Source organism: Ornithorhynchus anatinus, chromosome 3 (assembly GCF_004115215.2).
Source record: "Ornithorhynchus anatinus isolate Pmale09 chromosome 3, mOrnAna1.pri.v4, whole genome shotgun sequence".
NCBI lineage: Eukaryota > Metazoa > Chordata > Mammalia > Monotremata > Ornithorhynchidae > Ornithorhynchus > Ornithorhynchus anatinus.
Window position 1 is genome coordinate 107480658 of NC_041730.1, and position 19854 is coordinate 107500511.

Sequence of the window (19854 nt, forward strand, 5' to 3'; positions counted from 1 at the left end):
AGTCAAGCAGTGGCATACTCATTCTATTCCTAGCTTAGACAGTGGCTAATGAGTGGAAGGCAATCTGCTACAAGTCAAAACTCACCTGTGCTGGGCAGCAGCATCATGGGAAGAGTTAAGGGCGGAGACTCAAATTTACTTTGCAGAAGAAGACAGTGGTAAACCACTTTTATATTTTTACCAAGAAAACTCTATGGATACACTCCCAGAGTGAATGCAGATGTATGGCGGGGGATTCTGGGAGAGATGTGTCCATGGAGTCATTATGGGACAGAAACAACTCAATAGCATAAGAAAAGACAAGATCCCAGTATTTATAAATAATAATAATAATGTTAGTATTTGTTAAGCGCTTACTATGTGCAGACCACTGTTCTAAGCACTGGGGTATACAGGGTAATCAGGTTGTCCCACATGAGGCTCACAGTCATAATCCCCATTTTACAGATGAGGTAACTGAGGCACAGAGAAATTAAGTGACTTGCCCACAGTCACACAGCTGACAAGTGGCAGAGGTGGTATACGAACCCATGACCTCTGTCTCCCAAACCCAGGCTCTTTCCACTGAGCCACGCTGCTATAGTGTCTGGCACATAGTAAGCACTTAGCAAATGCCATTAAATGAACCAAAAAAGGGTACAATAAGAGAGGTACCCTGGCAGGTCCTTTCCAGTTTGGCCCAACCTTATCATGGTACTTCGAGATCTCATCTATCGTGCCACCGATCTCTCGCCTACTTCCTGCCTGGAATGCCCCTCCTCCCCCAGCATTTTCATATCCAACAGACAATTACTCTCTCCCACTTCAAAGGTTTTTTGAGGATCCATCTCCTCCAAGAGGCCTTCCCTAACTAATCCCTCCTTTCCTTTTCTCCTACTCCTTTAAGTATCACTCTGAATTTCTCCCTTAATACATCCCCTTTCCAATCTCACAGCACCTAATGTGCATATCTGTAATTTATTTATTTATATTAATGTCTGTCTCCCCCTCTAGATTGTAAGCTCATTGCAGTCAAGAAATGTGTTATGTTGCTATAGTGTATGATCCCTCGCTCTTCGCATAGTGCTTGTACACAGTAAGTGCTCAATAAATACGATTGGCTGGCTGACTGACTGACTGACAGGGCATCTTGGGTTTCGAGTCACCTGGCCCTGCCTTGACTGAATTCTGCAGAGCCATGGGGCTGGGACCACCTTGGCCCCAATGGTCTCCCTTCAACGGCTGTTTAAAATTGGCTATGGGAGACCCCGGGTCAATCCAGAGCCAGTTCCCTTTTTGAAGTGACAGGGGACACTACACACCCAAGGACCAAAAATGGATCAGACTTAATCTTGGGAAAAAAAACAAAAAATAAACTCTGCACCACCTCTATCTAAAGCTCTTCATTGCTTGCAGTGTGGCTCAGTGGAAAGAGCCCGGGCTTTGGAGTCAGAGGCAATGAGTTCGAATCCCAGCTCTGCCACTTGTCAGCTGTGTGACTGTGGGCAAGTCACTTAACTTCTCTGTGCCTCAGTTACCTCATCTGTAAAATGGGGATTAAGAGTATGAGCCCCACGTGGGACGTCCTGATTCCCCTGTGTCTACCCCAGTGCTTAGAACAGTGCTCGGCACATAGTAAGCACTTAACAAATACCAACATTATTATTGTGGGCTGAACTGTAACAAAAGCATTTGAAGCGAATACCACTACTATTTGTTAGCAAACTGAGATAGATATAGTTTGAGTGTTATAAACAATATGGATTCTGCCATTTTTTAAAACCGACACTAATTTTGCCCATGCAGACAGTAACTCAGACCAAACACTACCTAGGTGTTCACTCTTGAATTTCCAAACATTGCTGAAAAGCACAAGGGAAAGGTTTCAATGGTAAAGTGCACCAGAAAAAAATCTTTAATAGATGGGATTTGGAGAAAATACTTTTGTTGCTGTTGTTGCACTGGAATTGCTTTCCAGATTGGATTGAGATGAAATCATTTATTGGGGGAAATCCTTAAAATTCTTAGTTTCTTGATTCCTCTGCTAATTTACATCTCTTGCCTTGTTAACATTACTAACTCTGTCAAGCACATTTCTGGACAATCTCCCTCCATTAATGAGGAATGTAACCGATGATGTTCATTTTACCTAGTTGATTGATTTGGATTTTAGGATGAAAATATAATTAAACAGCATTTAACTATTTTAGCAAAGTAGCTTATCAAAGGAAAATGAAGCAAGCAAGTCTGACAACTCTTCCTGTTAATGAAACCTTTACTCCTTGGACAGTTAATGCTTTAGCCCCAGCGGCTCACTTCTGAAGAAACAACCCTTCAGATGGAATTAGTTCAGTGCTCTGCACACAGTAAGCACTCAATAAATACCACTGATTGATTGAATTAGAACAAAACTATGCCCTGACTCCCACTTTATTAGTGCTGTTGTTCACTTTCTAGGTATGTCATCAGGAAGGAGAATGGAAACATTTTATTTGCCTTGATAGGTACCTAGATTTGTGGAGGACAGGTGTGGGAGAACAATTCTTCTTGTCATAATTATCAACACTGATAATCATAATTATTAATATTAATCATAATGATGATACTATTTGCTAAGTAATTATGTGGCAAGCACTGACTAAGGACTAAGGAGATAAAGACTCATCATTTGGAACCCAGTTTATGTTCAACTCACGGTTAACAGTCTAAGCAGGAGGGAGATACTTAATCCCCATTTTCCAGATGAGGAAATGGAGGCATAGGGAAGTTAAGTGACTTACCCAAGGATACACAGCAGGCAAGTGGCAAGAGGTGGCGTTGGAATCCCAGGCTTGTGTTCTTTCCTCTAGACTGAGATGAAGGAAAGATGATTCCGTTCAAAGGTTTGTAAAGAGGCTTATGTTCTGAAAGGAACCCAATAAAGGTTTCTGCTTCCTGTCCTAAATCTCTTCTCCTTTCCTCAGTGTCTTAGCTCCTCTCTAAGTTTTGCTCTTAGCTGCTGGTGAAGAGAGTCAGACTCTCAGCTCCTCCCCTCCACTGGACAAATCTGTTTCTCTCAGCAGAGAGCTACTCCACTGCCAAAACATCTCTGCAATACTTTCCAGTGCTCCACCATACTGGTTCCCATACCAATGGATGAACATTTTCTATGTGAGTGGAGGGATTTATTTCCTTGTGCCCATCTGAAAACATGCAGGAGAAGTGGAAATGAGAAGGCAGAAAGAAATAGCTGAAACTGAAGAGAGAGCCTGGGAGTGTGGTTGAGCCTTACTGAGATCATAAGCACTCAGTGTTATCGGTAATGAGTGAAAGATTGGTGTAGGTGAGTGGGAGACAGAAAGGAGTGAAAAATAGAGAGAATGGGGAAGAACAAGGAAAAGTTGGTTGGTTAATTTTCCAACTGTGTATTTTTTCCATTTCTTAGTATGAGGAAATCATTATAATAAGCACACAATGAATAATGTTATTATTAATACCAGTCTATGACCCAACCATTAGTAATATAAAAATTCGATGTTATCTGGGTTTCTCTTGTACCTATCTAAAGTTACACGCCAGGAATAGGCCTTCCCCAAAGGCAGAAAATTGGCTACTATACTGGAGGAGGGAAAGGACAGCTGCCCCAACATTTTCCAGCAGATATCAATAGAGATGAGAAGCAGTGCTTTTCATTTCATGTTTCTCATGTTGTTGAGAAGCAGCATGTCTAAGTGGAAAACACAGGCTTGGGAGTAAGAAGACCTATGTTCTAATCCCAGCTCTGCTACTTTTCTGCGTTGTGACCTTGGGTAAGTCACCTTAGCTTCTTTGTGCTTCAGTTGCCTCATCTGTAAAATGGGAACTAAGATTGCAAGCCTCATGTGGGACAGGGATTATGTCCACCCTGATTATCTTCTATCTACTCCACTGCTTAGTTCAGTCTCTGGCACATAGCAAGTGCTAAATATAGTCTGTCAATACCACCACTAGTGGTATATAGCTCTAAAGATGTCACTTACTGTCTGAATGTCACTCACGCTGCAGGCACCAGTTTGACATTCAATGTTAAATTTTCCTTGGGCAGATCCTATTAAGAAATGGATACTTCAAGTGGAAAAAAAAAGTGAAATAAAAAATGAAATTATACTTGCCTGATATGGACTGCTAGTGACTAAGAACCTATTAAAGTGGATAGCAGTAAGAATTGAGATTAGGATCCATAAACAGCATCTTATATCATAACTTATTTTAGATAAATATGAAAGCAGTAGAGACTTTCCTTGCAGACTTGAGTTTCTTTGTACGGGCTTCCAAATGTTGATTCAGCCTTATTTTAGTTGTATATTTGAGTGCCATTTCTTACCTTTCTACAAAGTTGACAAGGACACTGATGAAACATACCTCAGAACCTAGCAAGATCCATAGAGGTATTCACCTTGTAGGTAAAAACTTCTACTTTGTCAAGAAATCCAAGGAAACACTGCCACTCCCCTTCTTAATCTTCTGTTCCATTCATGTGATTCCAGGAAGGACTTTACTTATATCTTCTTAGTGATTTCTGATGCTAGCAATCACACATCTTTTGTTGTTCAAAATGAACAGTCAGTGGAAGCAAAAACTCCTCACTCTCGGTTTCAAAGCTTTCCATCACCTTGACCCCTACCTCACCTCTCTTCTCGCCTTCTACAACCCAACCCGCACACTCCACTCCTCTGGTACTAACCTTCTCACTGTGCCTCATTCTCGTCTGTCCTGCCGTTGACCCCTGGAATGCCCTCCCTGCTCAAATCTGCCAAACTAGCACACTCCCCCCTTTGAAGCTCTACTGAAAGCTCACCTCCTCCAGGAGACCTCCCGGACTAAGGTCCCCTTTCCTCTGCTCCCTCTCCCCTCCCCGTTGCTCCCACCCTCTCCCTCTGCTCTACCCCCTCCCTGCCTCACAGCACCCATGTGTATATTTGTACATATTTATAATTCTATTTATCTTATTAATGTGTATAAATCTACAATTCTATTTATTTATATTGATGCTATTGATTCCTATTTATTTGTTTTGATGTCTGTCTCCCCTCTTCTAGACTGTGAGCTCATTGTTGACAGAGATTGTACTTTCCAAGTGCTTAGTACAGTGCTCTGCACACAGTAAGTGCTCAATAAGTGTGATTGAATGAATGAATGAGGAACCTCATCTACTGGGTCTAAGATAAGGGGCCTCTCCCATCCTTGCTTCAGGGATAACATATTCATTAAAGGGAACCAGTTTCTACTTGGTTTTCAGATCTCACTTAGGCCAGAACTTTACCTGGAAGAAAATCTCTCAACTTTGTTCAAAAGTAATTGGGTTTTTTTTTATTTCAACTCTATAAAGTATACAACAGGCACTCGGCAATTACAGCTGCAGGAAAATACAGAGCAAATCAAAAGCAGTTAAAGTCATGAAAAAAGTACGCTTTGAGTCTACATCAAAAGAGTGTGAATGGCCCATGACCACTCAGTGACAGGTGGTGTATTTTGACAAAAGGAAAGAACGACCCATGTAGAACACACTGTGAAATGACAATCCAAGAATCATAACCATAAGAATACAAACCAACCAACCAGTGTAAAAACAGCATTAACTGGAGTACATTTGTTAGGCAATGTTAAAATAATTTTCCTTTACTCATAAAGCCCAACACATTTGAGACTCTGTCAAAGTCTCAGAGCTATGTCTGTTTATGCAGTGGACTGTTACAGGACGAGAGGATTAATAACACTTTCAACATCCAGATTCTTAGGCATCTAAGGAATCTGCCTCTGAAATTGTTTGCATATTAACTCAGAGAAAGTACACATCCTTTTTCTTTTTGTCCTTTTTTTTGAGTGGTGCACCAAGGTACTTTAGCAATCACTGTTTCAGGTTAAGATGTAGGCTTTGCTTTGTTTTAAATTGCAGTCGTTTGCAGATTTTTTTTTTCTATTGGGTGTGGAACATTTTAATGGAGTCTATAAAATATGATATGTTTGAACTTTACTGCACAATATTTTCAATTAATCTGCACAGTTTAGCAAAACAGGAATACCTGTATACAGACTGATAGTATGTCATATATTAATTTGACCTGCACATACATTTATACATTTCACAGAAATGACGCTGTATCTCATTAACAGATACACAGCTCTGGTACATTTAACAGAAATAGAACAACTTTATCATTTCTGTAGTTCATCAATATTATATAATAAAGGCTTATAAATTGTCAGCAGAAAGAACTGTAAAACGCAGCAAGCTAAGAAAGGACAACATTTTGAGGTGTGTTTGTCTTTGTCATGCAGCATAACACCAAATTTGTATTTTTTATAGGATGCCATGAATTTAAGGCACTTGCAACAATGCCAAATAGCCAGATCATGGTCTAAACTATGGGACAGATGAAGAACAGTACAGTTGACATAAATTTCAATAATACTGACAATTATGACATTAATTCAAGTCTACTTGGACCTAAAAACGTTGCACAATACAAAGAAGAAAATGAAATAATAATGCCATGGAACTCTAAAAAAAGTTATATATGTACCACAAAATATCAACACGAAAATATCTATTTACATAAATATTTGTTTGTGGTCCTATTGTGAAACAAAAATCTACTATGGAGAATGAAGCATGGAAATTGGCTACTCATCATCCGTACCTTTTGAACGCAGTTCCTCACCCTCTTGTTTTACGTATGGTAGCTAACTTCTCTAAGTGTAACTATGCCATCAGCCCACTCCTTTAAAGGGAGACTCACATACACAAGATAATCCACTGTAGTAAATGAATGGATATCACTTTATCTATAAATCGTGTACCTCTTCATTTGTAAGTAATAACGTAACACTTTATTCAAAATAGACCCATAAAGGAGATAAAGAATCAAACCAAACTGATATCAGTACCTGCCACGTGGACCAGATGTCATCACCTGTATCACAAGGACAAAGTAGACACTAATAAATATAAAATATAACAAAGCAGTTTTTTTGTGTATGAAATAGTTCTTTTCTTTAAAGTTTTCCATTCACTCAAACTACCACAATAGCCTTTCCCCCAGGCATTTCACAAGTATTACTGTGAATGGGGAAACTCTACGCTGGAAAACCCTTGTGTCTCAGATTCTGATGCCGAACAGGAAAGTCAGGTAACATATTAAGCAATTTCCACTTCCTCTGCTGATTAGCAACATATTTACCCACGGTTCAAAAACAGAGGCCATGAAAAAATGCGAAACTGATAGGGGATATGTACTTTATGAAGATGACCATGATTGTTTAGCCCTAGTGTCTAGTATCTGCATTCAGATGATATTTAAATCCTTAGATTACATGCTTAAAATGTTTAAAATGATGTAGATGTTACATTTGTTCTCTACTAGTAGTTCCTGGTAGACGTTCTTATTCTTTTTCACTGATTGCTTCAGAAGCCATAATGCAATACCACATGTGAAATGGAAAAAAAAGATGCAATAATAAATCACAAAAATAATTCCCAGCTACCTTGGATCAATTATTTTGTTCCAGCTCACCTCAGTGAAAATCTTAGGAGGTCTGTCAAAGCGAAGTCAACTGAAACACCTTTTTTTTTTTAATGGTACTTGTTAAATGCTTACTATGTTCCAGGTACTTTACCAAGTGTGGGGTAGATGCAGGATAATCTAGTTGGACACAGTCCTTGTCCCACCTGAAACTCACAGTCTAAATTGGAGGGAAGAGGATTTAATTCCCATTTTACAGATGAGGTAACTGAGGCACAGAGAAGTTAAGTGATTTGCCTAAGGTCACATAGCAAACAAATGGCAAAGCTGAGATTAGAGCCAGGTTCTCTAAGTCCCTGGACCATGCTCTTTCCACTAAGCCACACTGCTTCTGCAGTGAATGCTGCAAAATGAAGATGGCTTGGTAGTAGATCAAGATGCCCTTTCTCAGGCAATCATTTTATTTCAAATTCTAACAAATGTACATAAAATCTTAAGCTTAACAAGTCCAATGCTCCCAGGACCTAAGTCATTCCTCATTTGTAAATGTACCATTTTCCAATAGCCATTACACAGAAGCTGAGGCCCCACACCTATCAGCTAAATTGTAGCTACCTCTGGGTGGCCATTATCCTAGTCATCACCAAGATTAAGCTGCTGGCCGTGTCATGACACCAATATCATGTCATGAGGGTAGAGACTGCCACACTAAGTAGGGTCAGTCCCTCTTAGTCCAGAACTCCTCTCTGGTTGGGATGGGGGGAGAATTGGGTCTGGGGGCTTTACCAATGACTCCACAAAGGTTGGAGGAAACAAGGCTTCCCCAAGGTCCTTTGGCGATCCTGAAGATGTGGCTGAGAACTGATCAGAGCCTACCAGGGAAAGTCCAGCTTGAAGCAGGTTCCTCGTCGTCCAACCAATTAAGGCAGCAGCAGGTTCCCTACGTGTTCTAGACCCAATGGAATCACTTGGAGTAGTCCCAGAGAACCTCAAAGCTGTTTTGGGTTTTGAGAGCCCTAGTCACTTGGTGGGTACTTTTCCTTTCATCAAGGGCACTTCTTAGCTCCCTTGGGCCTGCCCTGGGATATTTGCCCAGTGAAAATCATAGAAAGGGCTAGAAAATAACATTTTGGTGCTTCCCCTTTAGTCAATAGCTACAATAACTCGGGACACCTGGGTACTGTCTAGGTTTCCATCAATAACCTGCAATTTACTAATGAGGAGTGAATTTGACTGGGAGAAGATCATCTTATTTAAACTTAGTAAAAACCTTTAATGCTAATGGTGTTTTTTTTCTCTCCAGCAAACTGGCATGCTTTATTTTTGTTTTTATCCCATCTGTTAAGTTTACAATGCAGATAACATTGTCAGGTATATAGGAAATAGAGAAATCTCAGAAAATTGAATCAGTGTCCAGAATTGTTGACTTTAGAAGGCTTTGTATGATCCGGACCATTCAAATCTACTACATTAGGCAAGTTATCTCATGGGTAGTGGTTGAGTGGAGATCTTGAACTCCATCCATGGAGTTCAGGCCAATCTAGACACTGGAAGGAGACAAAAAACCCTTAAACATATTTCCAGATTTTACACCCTCAAAGTATGTACCTTCAGTTTGAATAAGAAGGTCAAAGATGTTTCTATTACATTTAAATAAGCTCATTTGTCTTTTCTACCTCTACCTTTCATGAGACCATGATGTCTTGAGAAAAATATGCCATTACAATTTGAAAGCAGTCTGCAACACAACCAATTATTCCACTGTTTGTGACATACCACAGCTTATTTTAATGTTATCGTTCTCCATATAATCTGTAATCATGGTTGTGACCTGAATATGCAACAGAGGTTCTACAATACATTGCTACATTTTATTTTTGATGGGTATACAGTTTATACAGTATATCCAAATACTTAGCTGAATGCCTTCCATAAAGTAGGTTTTCCCCAAGTGGACTTTCCTTCCTATAATACTGGATTCAGAATATATATACCACTTCATAAGTGTGTAACACTGTATCTCAAACAAGAGGCATACAAAAGGACTCTTTCTATGCTGTGCCTGAGAACAATTTTGAATAAAAATGGTTCATGTTAATTAGCCAAGGATTCAACTGAAATATCTTTTGACCTGTGAAAAACAAAGTCTGGTTTTAAAACTTTTGCCCCAGTCTTTCCTTGTTGGTAGGTTTAGAGATGACAGGTCTAGATTGGTCAGTTATAATTTATGATGACCTAAGGTGAATATATTGGATCAAATCATCCCATGCCTTCTTCCCCTGTCCCTCTCCTGATGGTCATGGACTCAGACCATTTTAGATGGTAGGCCAGGTGCCTATTCCATCCTATGCTTTGGGATAGCTGCATTTTTTCAGTCCTTATACTGGAGAATGCCTTCATCTTTAAAGGGAGCTTGCTGTTCAGTCCAGGACATCAAGGTATGGAATTTGATGAAAGAGAAGCTCCAAAGGCCTATTTGAATCCCCCTAGACTACAAGCTTGTGGGAAGGAAAAGTAATTTCTTACAAAGGTTTGGTTTAATAGGCTCAGTGGAAACTATTTCTTTTCTGGCTACATACTCATGAAATGGTTGAAAATTGAGTTGACTGGTCAAACACTGACGTTTACAATGAAAGATATTCATAGCACCTATAGAGTTTTTTAATGGGTCTTCTTTCATTCCCCCTAGGGACCAGAAAAAATGAAAATCACTTTATGCCTCAGTTTGAGGGTTTATTGGTAATAAACAAAACCGACTAGCTGCTATTAATCTATTTCCAGGACCATTCTTTAAGCGTGATGTAATTTTAATAGTGAAATGGTTTTATGAGTAGCTATTTTCATCCAATCACATATTTGTACCAAAAGGGAAAAAAAAAACCCAAACAAACGAACAAACAGACATGCACTGCATTTTCAGTCCTCTGAAAGAACGGATACATGCCTGCCAGGACAGTTCTCAGCAGTTGTGCTTTTATCATTTTAGTTTTAAAAATCTGCCAGAAATAAAAGGAAACATTCAGTCTCGTCATGAACACTGCTGGAAAAAATAATATCACTTCTAGCACTGGTTTGAAATGAGCTCTGACCAAAAGTGTTGTGGTCCTCTTTGATATATACACTGGCCTGAAGTAAAAGACCCTGCACACTCACTTTGAAGAGTGGGAGTAGCCCGGTTTCTGTACCATAGAAAACTACGGTACCCAATACGTTATTATTTGATCCTACTGGTAATTCTACCTGCAGCGTACAAACTGCTATACTGGATTTACCATAAGTGTTTCTTACACTAGTTAATCTTTCAAATTAAAATTAGAGCAGAGCAAGGTCATTGCAGTGATAGAAAACATATTTCTTTACTGGTGAAAAGGCTTTGTTTCAGGACCACCATGCCAACTGCTATTTTAAGTTCAAACATAAAACATGTAAAGAGCACTAGAGTCATCTAAGCAATAAGTCCTAATGCCACTGTAGTTACTGGAGCAGCATCAATCAAGGCATCATGGTGACCCCGAGTACTAATCCTTCCCAATTCCTTCAGGTTTGCTGGCAGCTCTGTCTCCATAAAGCTGTCTTCAGCAAGGCAGAAGCAGGTAAGAGAAATACATTAAAAGTCTATATCCCAGCCCGAGTTGTCGTCAGGTGGTGGTTCGTCGTTGTCCTCAGGGAAACTGTCAAAATTGCTTGTGTCTGTAGGAGATGCAACCTGGCAAATAAAGAGAGCTACATGACTCACTGTTAGCCACAGGCCTTCTGCTGGACTCTTAAAAAGGGCAACATTTTGGTCTGGGAGCATCTGTCTTTCACTTTATTCACAAAACTCAAGGAACAAGATTTGCAATGGAATTTGATAAGGAAAGATTGGGTACTGTGCACTATCAGCTGGTGGGAACTAGAGGACAAAAAGAAAAGCTAAGGACAAAAAGAAGTGGGCACTTGTCCTACCTTTGTTTTCCAGGTCAGAAAGTACTCCCTCAGATGGCAAATATTAGCAATATGGGTCATTTGAGGAGGACCTCTAGCAAGTTGATTTTAGGAAATTTCACTGATGCTGGTTACAGCTTCCTGACCATAGTTTCTTACCTCATTCATTTTCTTACAGTTAACATCTAGTGGTCTATCATATATATCCCCTTGGAAGCGGATGATGCTTTCAGTGTTCTAGGTATTAAAGCATTAAAGCTGCAGACACATTTTGTTCAGAAGCAAACGTTTGAATTACATTTCAAAGTCAAGGGACCTTTTGACCAGGAAGAGTAACAATTCAAATTTTGTTGAGACTCAGATTTTATTAAAGATCCTCAGACATAAAACTGAAGTCATAAACCCAGTAACTTGTATGACATGATTCCATACTGGAAAGTCCACTTACACTGGGTATTATTGGAGGTGTCAGGGTGCCTTTTCTCAAGCCTTCCCAGTTGAAGCCTTCAAACCATCTAAAAAGAGGAAATGTTAACATTCAGGGAAGATTATCTTTACCAAAAATGTCTCGTTATAGCACTTGCAGAATGACACAAATGACAAGCACAGTTTACTGAACATATATTTTCATTCCTTATATTTTAATAGACTTTTTCTTGCATAAATGCTTCAGAGCAAAAATTTCCAAATCCAGTTGAAATGTATGGTTTAAAGTATTATAAAGGTTATTTCAATTAAAATTAGGGCATAATCTCAAGAGGACATTAACTCCCAAGATTTGGAATACTATGCACTAGAATCACAGGGTGTTTTGGTGTGTATTTTACTTTTATCAATGACATAAATAAATGAATAGATCATTTTTATACAAGTCTGCATGGGGCAAACATAATATAGGGTCGTGCCAAATAGGTAGAATTGGCTCAGTGGAAAGAGCACGGGCTTTGGAGTCAGAGGTCATGGGTTCGAATACCGACTCTGCCACTTGTCAGCTGTGTGACTGTGGGCAAGTCACTTAACTTCTCTGTGCCTCAGTTACCTCATCTGTAAAATGGGGATTAAGACTGTGAGCCCCACGTGGGACAACCTGATTCCCCTGTGTCTACCCAGCGCTTAGAACAGTGCTCTGCACATAGTAAGTGCTTAACAAATACCAACATTATTATTATATCCTCAAACAAATTGGAAAAGTGATTTAAATAGGTTGAAAAAATGGTCCTAAAAAAATAAAATGAAATTCACTAGGGCAGTGTGTCAGGTTGTGCATTTAGGAACTAAAAAAAAAACAAGCCAAGCATAGAATGAGGAAAATGGAACAGACACAAATGCAACAGAAAAAGACTCCAGAATTGTATGAGACCAGAAGCTGAAAATGATTCAGAAATGTAGAACTGTCAACAAGTTCCAAAATGCATCCAGGGGAGCATGACATGCAGAGGTCAGGAAGTAATCAATCATCAGTAAACTGCACTGGTCAGACCCTTGCTACTGTGTCCGGTATCAGTCAGTGGACTTTAAAAGAAGTATAGAAATAGTGGAATAGGTTCCTTAAGGAAAAGTAGAAGCCAAATGAAGTGCTTTGCCTGGTGAAGATAAGGTAAGAGATGATTATTGCATCTTCTACTTCTATTGTACTCTCCCAAGTGCTTAGTTGAGTACCATGCAATCGATCAGGCAATCGAATTAATGGTATTTATTCAACACTTACTGTGTGCAGCAAACTGTTTTAAAGGCCTGGGAAAGTACAATGCAACAGACTAGGTAGACATAACCCCAGAATGTGAGCCCCACGTGGGAGAGAGACTGTGTCCAACCTTCATTCATCCATCCAACCAACCATCTATCCATCCATTTGTTCATTCAGTTGTATTTATTGAACACTTACTGTGTGCCAAACACTGTACTGAGATCTTGGAAGAGTACAGTATAACACTAAACGTATACATTCCCTGCCCACAATGAGTTTACCGTCTAGAAGGGGAGACAAACATTAATATAAATAAATGAATTACAGATATTTACGTAAGTGCTATGGGCCTGGGAGTGGGGAAGAATAAAGGGAGCAAATCAGGGTGATGCAAAAGGAGTGGGAGAAGAGGAAAGGAGGGCTTAGTCAGAGAAGGCCTCTTGGTGGAGATGTGCCTTCAAAAAGGCTTTGAAGAGCAGGGACAGTAATTGTCCATCTGATTTGAGGAGGGAGGGCATTCCAGGCCATTGGCAGGAGGTGGGTAAGGGGTTGGCTGTGAGACTGATGAGATAGAAGCATGGTGAGAAGGTTAGCATTAGAGGAGTGAAGTGTGCAGGCTGGGTTGTAGCAGGAAAGTAGTGAGGTGAGGTTGGAGGGGGCAACATGATTGAGTGCTTTAAAGTCCATGGTGAGGAATTTTTCTTTGATGTGGAGGTGGATGGGCAATCACTGGAGTTTCTTGAGGAATGGGGAAACATGTTCTGAATACTTTTGTAGAAAAATGATCTGGGCAGAGGAGTGAAGTACGGACTGGAGTGGGGAGAGGTAGGAGACAGGGAGGTCAGCAAGGAGGCTGATGCAGTAATTAAGGTGAGGTAGGATTCACACGGTAACAGTTTGGATGGAGAGGAAAGGGCAGATTTTAGCGATGTTGTGAAGGTGGAACTGACAGGGTTTAGTGATGGACTGAATATGGGGGTTGAATTTGTACATACCCCACTGCTCAGTACAGTGCATGACCCAGTGTCAGCACTTAAAAGCACTTATCAAATGTGATAATAATGATGGTAATAATAATAAAAAAGTATTAAAGGAGCTTGTGGTCTAGAGGTGGAGATGGACATTAAAATAGAATACAGATAGGAGAAATAGTAGAGTATCAGGATATCTCCATAAATGTTGTGAAGCTGAGATATCAAAGTGCACACAATATGTTGTCAGAAAATACTATTGATAGATGAAATAACTGTCTTCAAAGTCTATGCAAGATTTTATGAGGAAGAAGCTGTTCAGTTCTCTAGGCACAGTGAAAATGAAACAAGAAGAAACAGGTTAAAAAAAAAGTAAGATAAATTTAACTTCATCAGTGGAGGCTGTAAGAAATTAAATCAGGACCCATCTATCCAGAATAATTTGAAGGCAGGGAATTGGATGAGGTGATCTGTTGGTATCCTCCCCACCTTAGTTGTATGGTGTCATAATAGAGTGAGTCAGTTGACATTGGGCTCCTGGGCTCTAAAGCAGGACTAGTGTTTTGGGCTGTAAATTCACTGGACCTGGACTGGGTGGTCTCTGTTTATGGGGGCTTCATTAAACAATGGTAGGTATAATGCTACATGGGAGATCTCATGCTATATAATGATATATCTGCCCCATGAAGACCCAAGTCAAAATGAATTGTTCTACCATAAAAACCCTTTCCAAAAACCCACTTGCTCCAGGAAGATTTGGACCCTAAGCAAATTGGTAGATCCCCTTCCCTCAACCTCCTTTACTCGGCCTTAGCAGGGGATCTAATTGTAGAATTGAAACGAATCAATCATTGTCTCCAGGGAGCTCAGAAGCCTGTCAAAGAAGGGCATGAAAATCATTGCTAGGGGTGAGTGTTTCTTTATCTTTGTTTTTTTAAACAGTATTTGTTAAGCATTTACTATGTGCCAGGAACAATGCTAAATGCTGGGGTAGATACTAGTTAATCCGGTTGGACACAGTCAGTATCCCATGTGGAGCTCACAGTCTTAATCTCCATTTTACAGATGTGGTAACAGAGAAGTTAAGTAACTTGCCTAAGGTCACATAGAAGACAAATGGGGGCACTGGGTTTAAAACTCAGTTCCTCAGACTCCCATGCCCTTGGGCTTTCAAGTAGGCCATGCTGCTTCTCACATGTATGCATGTATATATTTTAGGAAATCAATATAATCAACAAATTTGTTTCTACTTCACTCTTCCATCTTGAACAACATTTGAAACACTCATAATCATATCAAGTATCCCATGGCCTTCAAACGAAACCACTTATGAAGAAGCTTCTCAGGAAGGAGAGATTCTGTGGCCCCCTCTTGGCTCAGTGGAAAGAGCCCAGGCTTGGGAGTCAGAGATCATGGGTTCGAATCCTGGCTCTGCCACTTGTCAGCTATGTGACTGTGGGAAAGTCACTTAACTTCTTGGTGCCTCAGTTACCTCATCTGTAAAATGGGGATTAACTGTGAGCCTCATGTGGGACAACCTGATTATCCTTTATCTACCCCAGTGCTTAGAACAGTGCTCTGCACATAGTAAGCACTTAACAAATGACAACATTATTATTATCATTATTATTAATCACACCGTGGTGAGGAAACATGTTTACCAACTTTGTTATATTGCACTCTTTCAAGTGTTTATTACAGTACTCTGTACATAGCAAGTGCTAAATAAATACCATTCATTCACTGATTGCCTTGAGGGTGAGAACATTCAAACAAATACCTTTTTCTCAACCCAGCCTTCTACAGGGAAAAATTCTAGCTGGAAACTAAGATTATCCAACTGCCCAATCTGAAAGCAAATGGTAATAATAATAAATAATAAAAATTACAGTATTTGTTCAGAGCTTACTATGTGCAGAGCACTGTTCTAAGCACTGGGGTAGGTACAGGGTAATCAGATTGTACCACGTAGGGCTCATATTTTTTAATCCCCATTTTTACAGATGAGGTAACTGAGGCCCAGAGAAGTTAAGTGACTTGTCCAAGGTCACACAACAGACAAGTGGCGGAGTCGGGATTAGAACTCACGACCTCTGACTCCCAAGGCCGTGCCCTTTCCACTAAGGCACCCTGTTTCTCTACTTGCTCCCAGGTCAAATCAGAGACTCTCAGGACTAGAAGGATTGCAAAACATGATCTAATTCATCTCTCTGCCTCAAATCAAGTAAATTCCAGTCTCTTTAAGTTCTCCTGCTTTATACTCCAAAGGAAAATCACTCCATTTAAGAAATAAGCATATTTTTAAGAATTGAATATTGATGTATGTTATGGGTAGGTCTTATTGTATTCAATAGTATTTATTTATTTTATTTATTGTAGAGTAAGGAGCACTTACTTGTGCTTTTGGATGTCTTTCACGCCGTTTTTCAAGTTACCTAATCTTTCTGATGGATTATCCCTGTGAACAGAATGATCAAATTAGTAAACCACCACAATTTTTTTTTTACTATGTCACTTCTTTGCAAATGACAATAAAGAAAACTGAGTGGGCAAAACACATACCTGCATAGTTTTTTGATTAAATTAGCAGCATTTTTTGCAATCTTCTTTGGAAATTCTATCATGTCAATTCCTCTCAGTATAATGTTATAGGTCTTCATGGGATCTGGGCCTGAGAAAGGTGGGCTTTATAAATAGAGATAATAAAAATAAAAAAGAGAGAAACAGTGATTGATAGCTGGTGAAAAAAAACCCAGCAAAGGGTGCATTCATTGAACATATATGCTATATAATTATATAATAAAATGTATTATGCATATTACATATTTTTGTGTTTATTGTTTTCCTTCATATTCAAAGATGGTGTTACTGAGAGAAGGTAATGTGGGAAGCCCATCTACATTGCACATTTTAAAGTCTACATTCGCTTATGCACTTGGGTCTGTAAACCTGAAACATTTTGCTATTCATCTCACCCCCCACCGCCACAGTTATTTACATCTCCTAATTATATCCTACTTTGCCTACCTGTAATTTATTTTAATGTCTGTTTCCTTCTCCAACCTGTGAGTTTCTTGTGGGCAGGGATCACGTCTACCAACTCTGTTATATTGTAGTTAACACCTGCTATCTCTACTTCCTCTCCTCCAATTCTCTTCTTGATCTTCTCCAATCTGGTTTCTGCCCCTTCACTCCACAAAAACAGCCCTCTCTAAGGTAACCAGTGACCTTCTTCTCAACAAATCTGACACCCTATACTCTATCCTAATCCTTGTAGTCTACTCAGCTACCTTAGACACTGTGGGATCATACCCTTCTCCTTAGAACTTTAATCAACCTTAGCTTCACTGATACTATCCTCTCTTAGTGCTCCTTTTTTTCTGACTGCTCCTTCTCAGTCTCTATTTCAGGCTCCTCCTCTGACTTTCACTCTCTGACAGAGGAGGTCTTTCAAGGCTCAGTTCTAGGTCCCTTTCTATTCTCCATCTACATCCACTCATTTGCTACCATGGCTTCAACTACCATCTCTAGGCAGATGATTCCCAAGTCTACATCTCCAGCCCCTGATTTCTCTCCTTCCTTGCAGTCTCACATTTCCTTCTACCTTCAGGACATCTCTACCTGGATATCCCACTGACACCTTAAATGAAACATGTCCAAAAAATAACTCCTAATCTTCCCACCCAAACCCCATCCTCCCCTTGTCTTTCCAATCACTGTAGATAATACTCTGTCTCACAAACCATAATCTTGGCATTGTTCATGACTCATCTTTCTCATTCAACTACATATTCAATCTGTTACCAAATCCTGCTGGTTCCACCTTCACAGCATTGTTAACATCTGACCTTTTCTCTCCATCCAAACTGGTACCATGCTGATCCAAGTGCAAGTCACTTGTGCAAGTCCTACCTCACCTTGAATACTCATTAAGGATCCTTTTTGATCTCTTTGCCTCCTGTCTTTTCCCACTATATTCCATACTTCCTTGACTCTGCTGCATGGATCATTTTCTAAAGAAACTTCAGTCCCTATTTCCTCATGCCTCAAGAACTTCATTGGTTGCCCACCAAACATTTGCTGTAAAGCATTTAATGAGCTTGCCTCTGCCTACCTCACCTCGGTGATGTACTACAGCCCAGTCCATGCACTTCACTCCTCTATTGCCAGCTTACTCACTGTGCCCTGATCTGGTGGACTGATCTTGCCACCAACACCTTTCTGACGTACTCTCTCTAGCCTGGAACTGCTTCTCTCCGCATGTACACCAAACCACCACTCACTCCACCTTCAAAGCCTCATTAAGGTCACATCTCCACCAAGAAGGAGGCCTTCCCTGATTAAGCCTTCTTTTCCCTGACTCCCATTCTCTTTCGTGTCATCTTTTGTGTGCACTTAGATCTGTGACCTTTGGGCTTTTAATCTCTGTACCACTTTAAACCTCACAGCACTTATGTAAATAACTTTATACATCATCAATTAATTATTTATTTTAATGTCTGTCTCTCCCTCTAAACTGTTAGCTCACTGTGGGCAGGAAACGGGTTTATTACATTGCATTCTTCCAAGTGGTTAGTACAGTGCTCTGCCCACAGTAAGCACTCAATAAATACAATTTATTATGACGATGTTCTCTCATGCATTTACTATAGTGATCTGCACACAGTAAGTGTTTAATAGATACCACTGATTGATTACTATGCTTACATATAAGGAGCTAATGTTCTGCAAGATTAAAGTTCACCAGGCATGATCCCTCTGGTGATCCAACAACCAATAACTATCCTTAGCCACCAATTGCTTTTATAGGACTTTTGTTGAGGGAAAAGGAAAAGAGTATTCACCACTCAGTAGGGTATGTGCTTGAGGGGTATTTTTTTATTGGTTTCTTTTGTTTTAGTAGTGGTAATGGTTTGGGACCTAATTAAGGTGGAAAGAGCATGGGCTTTGGAGTCAGAGGTCATGAGTTCGAATCCCAGCTCTGCCACTTGTCAGCTGTGTGACTGTGGGCAAGTCACTTCACTTCTCTGGGCTCAGTTACCTCATGTGTAAAATGGGGATTAAGACTGTGAGCCCCATGTGGGACAACCTGATTCCCCCGTGTCTCCCCCAGCGCTTAGAACAGTGCTCTGCACATAGTAAGCGCTTAACAAATACCAACATTATTATTATTATTAAGGCATTAAGGAGGGCTGATTGGAGTTAGGCATGCAATCTATGGTCATGGGACAAAATAGAGGAGCAGCGTGGCTCAATGGAAAGAGCACGGGCTTTGGAGTCAGAGGTCATGGGTTCGAATCCCGGCTCGGCCACTTGTCAGCTGGGTGACTTTGGGCAAGTCACTTAACTTTTCGGTGCCTCAGTTACCTCATCTGTAAAATGGGGATGAAGACTGTGAGCCTCACGTGGGACAACCCGATTACCCTGTGTCTACCCCAGTGCTTAGAACGGTGCTCAGCACATAGTAAGCGCTTAAGAAATACCAACACTACCTCTTTATCATTGACACACAAGACTTAGCAATACACAATAATCGGGAGGTCATTCCAGTCAGAGGTAATAAAAAATAGAGGAAGTGTTGTGACGGTTCCTTGGAGAACTCATCACTTAGTGGAAAAAGCATGGAAATGGGAGTCTTGAGACCTGAGTTCTAGTACCAATTCAGCATGGCCTAGTGGAAGGAGCATGGGCTTGGAAGTCAGAAGGTCCTGTGTTCTAGTCCCGGGTTCTGTCACATGTCTTCTGTGTGATCTTGTGCAAATCACTTAACTTCTCTTTGTCTCAGTTCCCTCATCTGTAAAATGGGATTAAG

The 19854-nt window shown here is 40.2% G+C and overlaps 1 protein-coding gene across 2 annotated transcripts in view; it reads right to left on the reverse strand.

Moving 5' to 3' along the window:
• Window positions 1–7786: 7786 nt before the first annotated feature.
• PRKG1 (protein kinase cGMP-dependent 1) overlaps window positions 7787–19854 on the reverse strand; it is a 1170280-nt gene continuing 1158212 nt past the window's right edge. For both annotated transcript variants that reach the window (XM_029061208.2, XM_029061209.1), the window contains 4 exons: window positions 16605–16727; window positions 16438–16500; window positions 11833–11899; window positions 7787–11166 (listed from right to left, as the gene is read on the reverse strand). In XM_029061208.2, the coding sequence (XP_028917041.1) occupies window positions 11068–11166; window positions 11833–11899; window positions 16438–16500; window positions 16605–16727 (352 nt within the window). In that variant the 3' untranslated portion in view covers window positions 7787–11067. The remainder of the gene's footprint in view (window positions 11167–11832; window positions 11900–16437; window positions 16501–16604; window positions 16728–19854) is intronic.